The following is an 11589-nucleotide window of genomic DNA, read 5'->3' as shown; positions in this document are numbered from 1 at the left end:
ACCTCCCCCCATTGTTTTGCTTCTGGGGCCACACCTGGCAATGGTCAGGAGTTACTCCTGGTTCTGTGCTCGGGAATTTACTGGGGAAGGCGGGGTCCGGGAGTCTGGCCAGGAACCACTCGTGCCGACTGCGGACAGCACAGGGTTTGGCCTCACGCTCCCCTTGTGCATGGGAAACTGTGGGGATCTGAATTTGTGACCACCTGCTTGCAAGGCAGGTGCTACTGATTCCAGGGGACCCCGGACTCCACGAAGTCGGATGCTCTCCGGGATGGGGCGGACGATGACGACCGTCGGCCCTTCTGGTTTGGGGCCATTCCAAGGGATGGCTCGGATCTGCCGCCCAAGTTTTTGAGAGCGGCCGCAGGCTCGGAGACGGGCCGGGCCCTGACCCTGGGGGCACGTGGCTCTGCCGGCCCCCGAGGGACCGAGAAGCCCCGCACTCCCCCGGGCTGGGTCAAGGAGAGGTTCAGCTTCTGCTTCTCGCAAAGTCCTTTTATTCAGATTCCAAACAAACTGAAGCGGAGAAGAGGCGGTCGAGTTTGAGCCCCGCGCACCGGTGCCGCCATCCGGCTCTGGGCCTGCCGGGGCCCAGCCAGCGAGGCCGCCGCTCCGTGCCACGCCCGGGCCCTCGGGAGGGCCCAGCCCCGGGGTGTGGGGGTGTGCGGGGAGGCCAGACCGAGGGACAAGGGGGGGGGGCACACGCACCTCCGTGAGGTAGTCTGGGCGTCAGGGGCCCCGAGCCCACACAGCCGGGCCTGGCGAGGTAAGATCCGTCAGTTTATTCGGGGCGGCGCCGTCGGGACTCCGGGGCTGTCAGGACTCCTCGGCGCCCGAGTCGTCCTCGTCGTCCCCGAAGCAGCTGTCGGCCTCGGCCTCGCCGTCCTCGTAATAGTCGTCGTAGAACAGGTCGGACACCTCGTCGGGCGCCGGGGCCTTGGTCTGCACGCAGTACTCGGCCAGCGTGGTGGGCACCTTCACGCCGTCCCTCTCCGCGTCCACCTTGGTCCCCAGGACCTGTTTCCTGGGGACACACGCAGGGGATCAGTGTCCCCTCGCCGACCCGCGAGCCCCTCGATCCGCAGGACAGTCTGCCTTGCCAGGGCCGCCCCTGCACGGCAGTGGCCCGAGGGGTCAGCAGTGTGGAGGCCCCCCGTGGAGGGCCTGGACACGGCGACCCCAGGTCACGGGGGCAGGAGGCAGCCCCCCACACCGAAGGCCCCAGGTGTCCAGGCTGGGACCCAGCACCTAGCACCGGCCCCGGAAAAACAGCGCCGCAGCCTCACGCGGATACACGGCGGCCCCAGGGAGCCCAGGGACGAAAATAGCCGCTTCTTGTCTGTGCCACGTGGGAGGCGGCCGGGAAGAACTGGGGCAGCTAGTCTTGTGGGCAGGGCCGCTCGGGAAGACGGGGCCATACACCCCCACGGCGGGCCCGCAGCGTGGGGAGCGTGCATGAGAGGGCCCCGTTTGGAGCGTGCCACCCGCAGGCTTCGAGGACTCTGCTGCGAGTGCCGGTGCAGCAGCAGCCCGGCCGGCCCACGGGAGGCAGAGGCACCAGCTCCCGGCAGCGGCCCGGGCGTGTGGGCATCGTGGGGCCCCGCCGGGACACACGCAGCCCTGCACCGGGGACAAGGCCCACCTCCCCCACCGCCAAGGGTGCAGGCTGCGTTTGTTCCTGGTGGGTGGCCGCAGGCTGGGAAGCGAAGCCGTGACCCCCACGAGTGCTTTCCAGAATCCTCCGGGGGATGTAAGGGCCACGTGCAAAGGCCACAAGAGGAAGCGCCGTGCGAACAGCAGGTGCTGCCCCGCTGCTGGTGATGGACAGGGACCCCCCGGTGCCCGGCAGCTTTGGAGGCTGGAGCAGCAAAGCTGGGGTGGGGGGGCCCACTCCCACTGGTGCTCAGGGACCCACGTGGGAACCTGCCAGGCCTGAGCACTCTGCCCTGGGAGTGCTTCCTCCCCCAACACCCGCTGGCTCCTGGAGGCAGAGTGACAGGCTGAGCAGACACTGTCGGGGAGTCACTCCAGGTGCCGAGAAAGGCCAGGAGGGGCCGGGGTGGGGGGGGGAGCTGGCACGGGGCGTTGAGGCCCCCACCATGCCGGGCAAAGGCACGCCCACACAGGAACTCTCTGCTCAGGGGGCGCCGGAGGCCCGCGCACGGAGCGGGAAGCAGCCCTGGGCCCTCACCGGATGATGTCGGTGTACTCCCGGTCCTTGCCCTTGCTCTCCTTCCACTTCCGGTACATGACCGAGGCATCCACATTGGCGGGAGAGAAGGTGTTGGGCTCGTTGAGGAGGGAGATGACGCTGAGGAGGATGGTCCTGCGGGAGCGCACAGGCCATGGCACCGCCGCCCGGTCCTGGGCTCTGCCCAGGCCCAGCCCCTCCGCGGTCTGGAGGCGGGGTGCTGGCTTATCTATCGGGGACGACAGCGGGAGAGCCACGGGGAGGGGGGAGCCCCCACCCAGGGCCCCCCTCGCCGTACCTGACGTTCTGGGTGGGATTCCACCGCTCCGAGGGCAGCTCCCCGCTCTGGGGGTCATCGACTGGGGGATGAAGGATGGAGATGCACACATCCCCCGTCTGTGGGCACAGGAGGGCAAGGTCAGCATCACCCGGCCTCCGCCTCCGGCACACCCCCCCATCCCTACCCAGGGGGGCGCCGTCACACCTCGTAGATGTTGGGGTGCCACATCTTGGTCAGGAACCGAAAGGCCGGAGGGGAGTACGGGTAGTCGATGGGGAACTTGAGGCGTGCCTGGGGGGTGAGGGCAGATGTCAGGGGGCTCGGCTGGGCCGGGGCTCCCCCCCCCGTGTGCACACACCGGCACGGAGCCCCCCCCTGTCGGCTGCCAGGCCCCCCACCCCCACCCCGCCAGGGTCTCAGGGCCCTGCGCGGAGAAGCCCCAGGTCCCGCGTGGGGAGCGGAGAACAGATGCGGCTCCCAGCAGCCACCGAGGGAGGCGATGAATCAGCGGGGCCAGGAACGGGGCGCCCCCGTGCTCAGCAGGTCGACCAGCGACAGGAGCCCCCCCCCCCCAGGCACCAGAAGGTCGGGGCCTCCGGGGGTGGGGCGGGATGGGGCGGAGAGCGACAAGCACCCCAGAGGCCAATCCCACACTCGCGCCAGCCTGGCCTCAGCAGGCCCCGGGCCCCCTGCCTCCTGCTCCAGCCTCCCAGGCCGACACGATGCAAGCCTGGCAGTGACCCCACATCCGCCCGTTAGAAAGCTGGCCACCAGCCCCCGCCGCCAGCTGGGCGCCCGTCTTGCGGCCCACGTCCCTCCTCCGAAGTCTGGCAGCAAAGTGGGGCGTCTTTCAGGGCTCCCCCAAACGCTCCAACGAGCCAGGGGTGTGTGTGTGTGTGTGCGTGGGGGGGGGGGGGTGGCTGTTTGCTGAGCTGCTTCAAGAATCTGGCTCCATTCTGTTTTTTTTGCTCTTTGGGTCACACCTGGCGATGCTCAGGGGTTACTCCTGGCTCTGCACTCAGGAATTACCCCTGGCGGTGCTCGGGGGACCATATGGGATGCTGGGAATCGAACCTGGGTCGGCTGCGTGCAAGGCAAACGCCCTACCCGCTGTGCTATCGCTCCAGCCCCTCTGGCTCCATTCTTGTTCTTGGGGGGGGGGAGGTTCGGGAAGGCTGGGGGGCAGTTTCCAGCCCCTCACCCCCACCTCCCACTGCCCCCCTCTTCCCGGGAAAACGGAGGGCCTCAACTCCAGAACGACCCCAGCGGAGCCCACCACCTGGGGATCCCTCGGCCAAGTCTGAACCCGGCCAGGCTGCGCAGCTCTTGGTGGGCTGGATAGCGGGGTGCGTGTGTGTGTGGGGGGGGGCCTGGCCCCAGGATAAGATCCAGGAGGCGGAGTCAGTCCTAGGACCCTGGGAACCCCGAGTTGCACCCCCAGAAAGGCACCTGCTCGGCAGAACCTCCCAAGGAAGCCAGCCAGGCTCGCCGCGGGGAACGGGGCGCGACTCCCCTGGGGTCGGGGACAGACTCGACCGGTCCCCTCGGTGCGGGGCAGCCCAGAGGGGGGGCACGGAGAGCGCGGGGTCCCCGAAGAAGCCCAAGGCAATTCGGAGGGCCTGGCCGGTTGCTAAGCGCCGGTCCAAAGCCGAGGCCCCACGCGGGCCTTTGTTGGACCCCCGCCGCCGCCGCCCTGACAATAGCCGCCGGCCGCGGGGCTTTGTCCGCGGGGGGACGCCGGCGGGGCGCTGGGGTCGCCCCCAGACGCGGCAGGGTCGCAGCCCCGGCCAGCCGGACACACACCCGGGGGTGCGGGGCGGCCCCCGGGCTGCCAAGGATGCGGGGGACAACGGCCGGCGGCGCTGGCCGGCCCGAGCTGGGGCTGCTGGGTCCAGGGGACCCCTCGAGCCGAGCCCCGCGCGCCCCCGGCCCCGCGCTCACCTTGAAGTAGCCGCCCTCGTAGTAGGTGTTGGGGGGCCCGAAGATGGCCACCTCCCAGTTGTACAGGTCACCCTCGTCCACCAGGGTCACCCGGAAGCCCTCCACCGGCTCCTCCTGCAGACCCTTGAGCTCCAGCAGAAGCGCCTTCTGCGAGCTGGGCACCAGCGGCCGGGCCATGGCGGCGGCGGCGGCGGCGGCGGCGGGACCCGGGGCCGGGAGCGCCGCGGGGGCGCGGGACGGGCCGGGCCGCGGGGCCGGGCCCGGGAGGGCGCCGCTGGGGCCGGGGCTGGGGCCGGGGCCACCGCCTTCGTCCTCTACGCTGCCGCCGCCGCCGCCGCCGCCGCCACCGCCGCCGCCGACGCCGCCGCCACCGCCGCCGCCGCCGCCCGGGGACTCCGAGCGCTCCACTCGCTCTGGCGCCGCCGCCCGCCCCGCACTCGGCTCGGCCCGGCCCGCGCCCCGCCCCTCACTGCGCCTGCGCGCCGGCGCCGGCGCCCCGACCGCGCCTGCGCGCCGCCACCGGGGCCCGCACGGCGCCTGCGCGCCGCCGCCGCGCCCGCACTGCGCCTGCGCGCCCGCCCGCGGGGCACGCCGGGACGTGCAGTTTCCCCTCCCCCGCCCGCCGAGCGCGACCCCGGGAGCGAGGGGGCGAGCGCGCAGGCGCCTTGGCGCTTCCCTCCCCCCTGGAGGAGGCCGAGGCCGCCCCCCGCTCGGACGAGCACCCCCCGGACGCCTGTGCGCGGGGAGGCGGGCAGGGCTGGGCTGCGCCGCCCGCTCCCGACCCGCCGGCTGCGGGGTCTTTTTTGTGACGTCGGCCGTGCGGGTGGGGCCCCAGGGTGGGGGGCGGGGAATTGGTGCGCTAGGGGGGCGGGGCGCGCCCAGGCGTCGGAGCGGCCGGGACACTGGCCGGGATCCCCCTCCCCCCCCGAGAGTTCCAGCCTCAGTTTCCCTGCTCGCGAGAAGGGGGTGGCGGCGCGAGCAAGCTTCGAGGTCCTGGATGGAGCGGTGCCTCAGTTTCCCCAGCCTGAGAGGGACTGAGAATAGGTCGGGCTCGGAGGTGCAGAGAGGGAGCGGGAGATTGGAGACCTGCGCGGAGGGGCACGAAGCCGTTAGGTTGGAGACAGATCAAGCCGTAACGCTGCCCCCTTGGGCACCCATCCTGGCAAACCCCGCCCCCCCCCCCGGCTCAGTCCCCGCCCCCTCTGAGCCCACCCTCCGCGGAACTCTGACTCTGGCCAGGCTCTTCTCTCACTGGCCACCCTCCGATGCCGGCCTGAGCTTCGACCCGACAGAGTTCTGGCCCCCACACACCCTTGATTGGACAACTGGTTAGGAGCACCGGGGGGCGCAGCGACTACGCCCCCCTCCCCATCTGCAGGGTGCCAGCTCCCCGGAGAGGAAGGGGTGTGTGGACGGGACTTCCGGGGCCCGTGGTGGTGCCCCCCGAGCTCTCCCGACTGTGCGTGCAGTAGCTTTGAAAGGTGTCCAGCGGTCTGTGATGTAACCGTCCAGCTGTCCTCGGCAGCCTTTGACCTCATCCCAGCGCTGTCTAGGCCGGCAAACCTGTCCCTGTTCCGAGGAACGACAACAGGATGTGAAGGAGGGGGGACGGCTGGAGGCGGCTGGCTGGGAAACAGCCCTGGGCAGAACTGTGTCTACTTATTTATGCAAAGAGTCCGGGCACTGGGTCCGGGGAGATAGTCCAGCCAGACCCGGGTTCAGTCCCCTGCACTTCAGGTTCTCCTGAACCGTGCCAGAATCTCTGAGCACAGAATCAGGAATAAGCCCTGAGCACTGCTAGGTGTGACCAAATAAATAAAAAGATAAAATTTAAAACTTTGGGGCTTGGGACCATACCTGATGGTGCTTAGGACTTACTCCTAACTACGCTTGATTCCCTGGGAATCAAACCTGGGTTGGCAGCAAATGCCCTACCCACTGTATTGTCTAGCCCACAATCTTGATTTTTTTTTTTCTTTTTGAGTCACATCCGGCAATGCACCGGGGTTACTCCTGGCTCTACACTCAGGAGTTACCCCCCTGGCGGTGCTCAGGGGACCATATGGGATGCTGGGTATCAAACTTGGGTCGGTCGCATGCAAGGCAAACACGCCCTACCCGCTGTGCTATTGCTCCAGCCCCAATCTTGATTCTTTTTTTCTTTCTTTTTGGGTCACACCCAGCGATGCACAGGGGTCACTCCTGACTCATGCACTCAGGAGTTACTCCTGGCGGTGCTCAGGGGACCATATGGGATGCTGGGAATCGAACCCGGGTCAGCCGAGTGCAAGGCAAATGCCCTACCTGCTGTACTATCGCTCCAGCCCCTCCACAATCTTGATTTAATGGGTCCCACACGCTGCAACCGAGAACTTCAGCTGGGACTTCCAGAGTCCCACCGGGGAGGCTCAGGGGACCTCCCGGGGCTGCACCTGACTGACTTTTGTTGGGGGCAGAGCTGGGTGGTTCCAGGGTTCTAAGTGGGCTTGGTGTGTGCAAGCCAAACCCTTAAACCCTTGTGTTCTGTCTCTGGCCCCTAGGGCTGTGTTCTTGTTTTGTTTGGGGGCCACACCCCAAGATGCTCAGGAGTGCTGCTTGATTCTGTGCTCAGTGAATGATCCCAGTGGGTGCTTGGGGAGACATAAGTGGTACCAGATGCTCAAATGCCGGTCAGTCATCTGTAAGTCAAGTGCCTTATTTTCTTTACTATCTCTCTGGCCCCCAGAGCAAAGTCTTAAAAAGGGAAACCCAGGGGCCGGAGTGATAGCACAGCGGAGAAGGCACTTCCCTTGTTCACCAATAACCAGATTCGATCCTCTTTGGCCCCCCAAGGCCCACCAGGAGTGATCCCTGAACCCAGAGCTGGGAGTAGACCCTGAGCACAGCCAGGTATGGCCCCTCCCAATGAAAAATGAAAGCACTGCCCAGGGATGGGGGATCAACTTCTCTTCTATATAAAAGAGTCTCTGAGCTTCTCCCTCAGGCCAGTCCCTAGAATGAACCCATTTGTATCAGCCTAGAAATAGCGCATCTTCTGGCTGCTGACTCTTGGCGTCATTCTCTGCCCAATTCAGAGCAACGAGTGAGTATGTGGAACTCACCCATCAACAGTCTTAAGAGTTAAGAGCTGGAGAGAGAGTGCAGGGGGTCGGTCTTGGTATCTGGCCCATTTCATTGCTGAAAAGGGCAACCAAACGTATTCTGCCTTGCTGACATCTTGCATTTAGGAAGCCTAATCTCCAGTAAGAGAATGAACCTGTCTCGGGGGGGATGGAGCAATAGTACAGTGGGGAGGATGTTTTTACCCTGAACGTGGGTGACCGGGGTTCAATCCCCGGCATATCACGTGGTCCCCAAGCCCGTCAGGATTGATTCCTGAGTGCAGAGCCAGGAATAAGCCCTGAGCACTGCTAGGTGTGGCCCCAAAACAACAAGACTATTTTTGGGTTTGAACTCTGAGTCACACCTGGCAGTGCGCAGGACTCATTCCTGGATCTACGGGCAGAGATGACTCTCCTGGTAGGCTCAGGGGACCATATGAAGTGCCAGGTATCAAACCCAGTTCAGCTACGTGCTGTGCAGACATACATTGTACCTAGTGTATTATCTCTTTTCTTTCTTTTTTCTTTCTTTTTTTTTTTTTTTTTGCTCTTTGGGTCACACCCAGTGATGCACGGGGGTTACTCCTGCTCCTGGCTCATGCACTCAGGGATTACTCCTGGCGGTGCTCGGGGACCATATGGGATGCTGGGAATCGAACCCAGGTTGGCCGCGTGCAAGGCAAACGCCTTACCCTCTGTGCTATCTCTCCAGCCCCCGGTTTTATTTTTTCTGGAGGCCACATGTTGTGGTACTGATGGGCTACTCCTGACTTTGTGCTCAGGAGTGACCCCTGACGGCGCTCAGTGGAATAGATATGGAGTCCGGGATCAGACAGGGTTCGGTTGCATGCAAGGCAATTATCAACCTGTTGCCTGTACTATCTCTTCAGCCCACAATGTGTGGTTGTTTTAAGCCCTTAGGTTTGTGGTTATTTTTGTTTTGTTTTGGGACCGTACCTGGCAGTGCTCAGGGGTTACTCCTGGCTCGGCACTCGAAAACTCCTGATTTCCTGGTAGTGCTGGGGGGAACTTATGGGATGCGGGATCCAACCTGGGTGGGATGCATACAAGTCAGGTACCTTGGCTGCTGGACTACCGCCCTGGCCTCACTTTGTTGTTGTTGCTTTAACAGCCCTAGGCAGTGATTACACAGTCTCTTGGCTTCTTGCTCTGCATCAGTGACTCACGATTCATTCACTCATGGCCAAATCTCTGTTTTGATTTGAACAAAACAAACATCCTTGTCCTCAAAAAGACAGGGATGTAAGAGGTCATGGAAAGGAGACAGTTCCAGTAGCAGTCATTGTGAGGAAGAAAAACAAAGCCTAGGTCAAAGGACAGCTCAGCAGGTTGGGGTGTCTGTAGGAGACCCAAGTTCAATCCCCAGCACCCCATGTCCTGAGTACCATCAGGAGCCAGCCAAAGTGCTCAGCGGGCATAGCCCCCAAACACTGCCAGGTGTAAGCAAAGACAAAGCTTGGCAAGGCTTAGGTTCAGTGTGGGATGCTCATTAAAAAGCAGTTTGTTCGGGGGTATGGTGCCTCCAGCAGGTCAATCTGTACCTGTGAGGTGAATGCATCAGCAGCCTGATGGCACCTTCAGACTTCCAGATACCCCATAATTGCTGCTGTGCCTTTGGCCAGACCCCAAAAACTTGGGGTAAAGTTTACCAAGAAAGTAAACAGCCAAAAGTTGGTTTGTGGGAGACACACCCACAAACCAACTCCGGCTCAGCTATATAATTGGAGGCAAGGCCTCTCTGGTTCCTGATCGAACTGCTTAATGGCCATGATCCCAGAGAGTCAGAGACAAATCTTGGAACCCAGCAGCTTTTGGCAGAGATGAGTTCAGTCCCCACAATGGGTGATTGGCGCCGGACCACCCCAGGGGGGAAAGGGTGTTGTCCCTCCGCCTGCTGCCCCTTGGCGGTTTGGTGGCTGCCATTCTCAAGTGGCCATTGCACAGTCAGGTTTGAGCCCACAATAACGAGACACACGGGGCCTCACAGGATGGGGGTGGAGCCAGCCCTTTCCTCCCCACCCCAACAAGACCCCGAGTCACCACCCACAAACAGCCTCTCTGGCTCCTGATCAAGCTGCTTAGCTCAGATAGAGAAGGGAGCACCAAATAAAGGGTGTTGGGAGGATCCTCCCAGGATGGAAGAAGCATGATGAAAGTAGACTATAGACCAAACATGATTGTCACCCATTGCCTCTTTTGCAAACCACAACACCCAATAGGAGAGAGAGAACAAAAGGGAATGCCCTGTCACAGAGGCAGGGTGGGATGGGGGGAATGGGGGTGGTGGGAGGGATACTGGGATCCGTGGTGGTGGAAAATGGGCAGTGGTGGAGGGATGGGTACTTGATCGTTGTATAATTGAAACCCAAGCACAAATATTTGTAAGCCTACAACTGTACCTCATGGTGTTTCACTAATAAATTTTTTTTTAAAGCTGCTTAACAGCCATGATCCAAGAGACTCAGGAACAAATCTCGGAACCCAGCAGGTTTTGGCAGAAATCCCTCCAGATTTAATTGTTAAAATTTAGGAATTCCAAAATCCCTCGGCCACAACTGCATAATATGTTATTCATAACCAGCAATAGAAAACAAATTGTCTACTGTTGCCTTTTCGGCAGATCTGAGTGTTGGGGTAAAATCCCAAATAATAATGGTGGGTCTGGTGTCGAAATACTGAATGTAATCAAAATAGAGAGTAATGTGGAAATCATCTGCCCTGCAGGTAGGGGGAGGGCGTGGGATGGGGGATATACAGGGGTTTTTGGTGGTGGAAAATGGGCACTGGTGAAGGTATGGGTGTTTCATTGTGTAAGGAGACTTAAACCCAAAAGCTTTGTAACTGCTCTCATGGTGATTCAATAAATAAAATTATAAAAAAGGGGGGAAGTAAGGTGGAGATCACGCCCAATTCAATCAGTCTAATCATTGGCTGAATAAATAGTAGTACTCCTCCATATAAAAAAGAAAAAAAGCAATTTGTTTTAAACTGCAGGTATTACGATTATAATAGCTGCTCATTAAAAAGCAATTTGTTTTAAACTACAGGTATTACGATTATAATAGCGTTCAATAGTTTTTATTTTGGTTTGTTTTGGGACCACACCCAGTGATGCTCAGGTTACTCCTGGCTCCACACTCAGGGAATCACTCCTGGCAGGGCTCCGAAGCCAGGTATAGAACCCAGGTGGACCACGTGCAAGTCAAATACCCTCCCCACTATACTATTGCTCCTCCGGCCCCTGGTTCCTTCTTTTTCCTCCTACCTGTCCCCTATTGCTTGTCAGTAAATTCTTTTTGCTGTTTGTTTTTTTTTTGGGGGGGGGTGGCACATACCTGGCGGTACTCGGCTTTCCTCACACACAGCTTTGTTCTAAGGGATCACTCCTGGCTGGCTAGGGGGACCATACGGGATGCTGAGGATCACACCCGGTCAAGACAAATGCCCTCAAGACACGCAAACGAATCTCAGGACGGAGCAACTCAGGACAGAGATGACCTGGGACTTTGCAATAGGCCCTCTCTGCTGGGCTGTTCCAGATGGGGCAGGTGTTATTCCTCTGCCTGCCCTGTAAGAGCTCTGGCGGGCGCTATTTTCTAGAACCCAGCCAGAAGCTTCAGGTACCAGAAGCAGTGACCACAAATCCCAAGTCTCGCGGGACAGAGGAGGAGTGGGCCCTCCTCCTACCCCCGCCCCAATGGGATGCCGAGGTGATGCCACATCCACCCATCCATCGACTACTTAAGCTCCCACATGGCCACGATCCAGAGACACACAAACGAATCTCGGACCCGAGCAACTTGCTGCAGCGATTTCTTCAGACCTTAATTATTAAAATCTTAGAATTCCTAGAGCGCGCGGCCACTCTTGCAGCTGCAGGACTTTACATTATACCCATAGCAAACAAGACAAAACACATTGTCTAGCATTGCAGGTATGAGGGGTGGTAGGACTGGTCTCGAAATATCGAAGGTAAGTAAAGTAGAGAAAGAATATTTTACAAATTGTCTGACACACAGGCAGGGGGAGGTGTGGAGTGGTTGGGGTGTGGAATG

General features: G+C 61.0%; 1 protein-coding gene across 2 annotated transcripts; it reads right to left on the bottom strand.

Annotated features, from left to right (window-relative positions):
* Positions 1–474: 474 nt before the first annotated feature.
* CDC34 (cell division cycle 34, ubiqiutin conjugating enzyme) lies at positions 475–4796 on the bottom strand. Of its 2 annotated transcripts, XM_056112877.1 has the most exons (5): positions 4413–4794; positions 2676–2762; positions 2490–2587; positions 2192–2326; positions 475–1024 (listed from the first exon to the last, which is right to left on the bottom strand). In XM_056112877.1, the coding sequence occupies exons 1-5, from the start codon at positions 4587–4589 to the stop codon at positions 817–819; spliced, it is 705 nt and encodes a 234-aa protein (XP_055968852.1). In that variant the 5' UTR covers positions 4590–4794; the 3' UTR covers positions 475–816. The 2 variants fall into 2 exon arrangements, with proteins under 2 accessions (XP_055968852.1, XP_055968853.1); XM_056112878.1 differs by lacking the exon at positions 2676–2762 and having other exon boundaries at positions 4413–4796.
* Positions 4797–11589: the final 6793 nt, after the last annotated feature.

The sequence above is a fragment of the Sorex fumeus genome, unplaced genomic scaffold (assembly GCF_029834395.1).
Source record: "Sorex fumeus unplaced genomic scaffold, SorFum_2.1 ptg000019l, whole genome shotgun sequence".
Lineage (NCBI taxonomy): Eukaryota > Metazoa > Chordata > Mammalia > Eulipotyphla > Soricidae > Sorex > Sorex fumeus.
Note: the sequence above shows the minus strand (reverse complement) of the source record. Positions and strands in the feature narration are given on the sequence as shown.

Excerpts from the sequence above, each read along its gene's own strand:
- CDC34 (XM_056112877.1), bottom strand. The coding sequence starts at position 4,589 with ATGGCCCGGCCGCTGGTGCCCAGCTCGCAGAAGGCGCTTCTGCTGGAG. Across the intron at positions 2,327-2,489 it reads AATCCCACCCAGAACGTCAG|GACCATCCTCCTCAGCGTCA; the intron begins GTACGGCGAGGG and ends GCGCTCCCGCAG. Across the intron at positions 1,025-2,191 it reads GAGTACACCGACATCATCCG|GAAACAGGTCCTGGGGACCA; the intron begins GTGAGGGCCCAG and ends GTGTGTCCCCAG.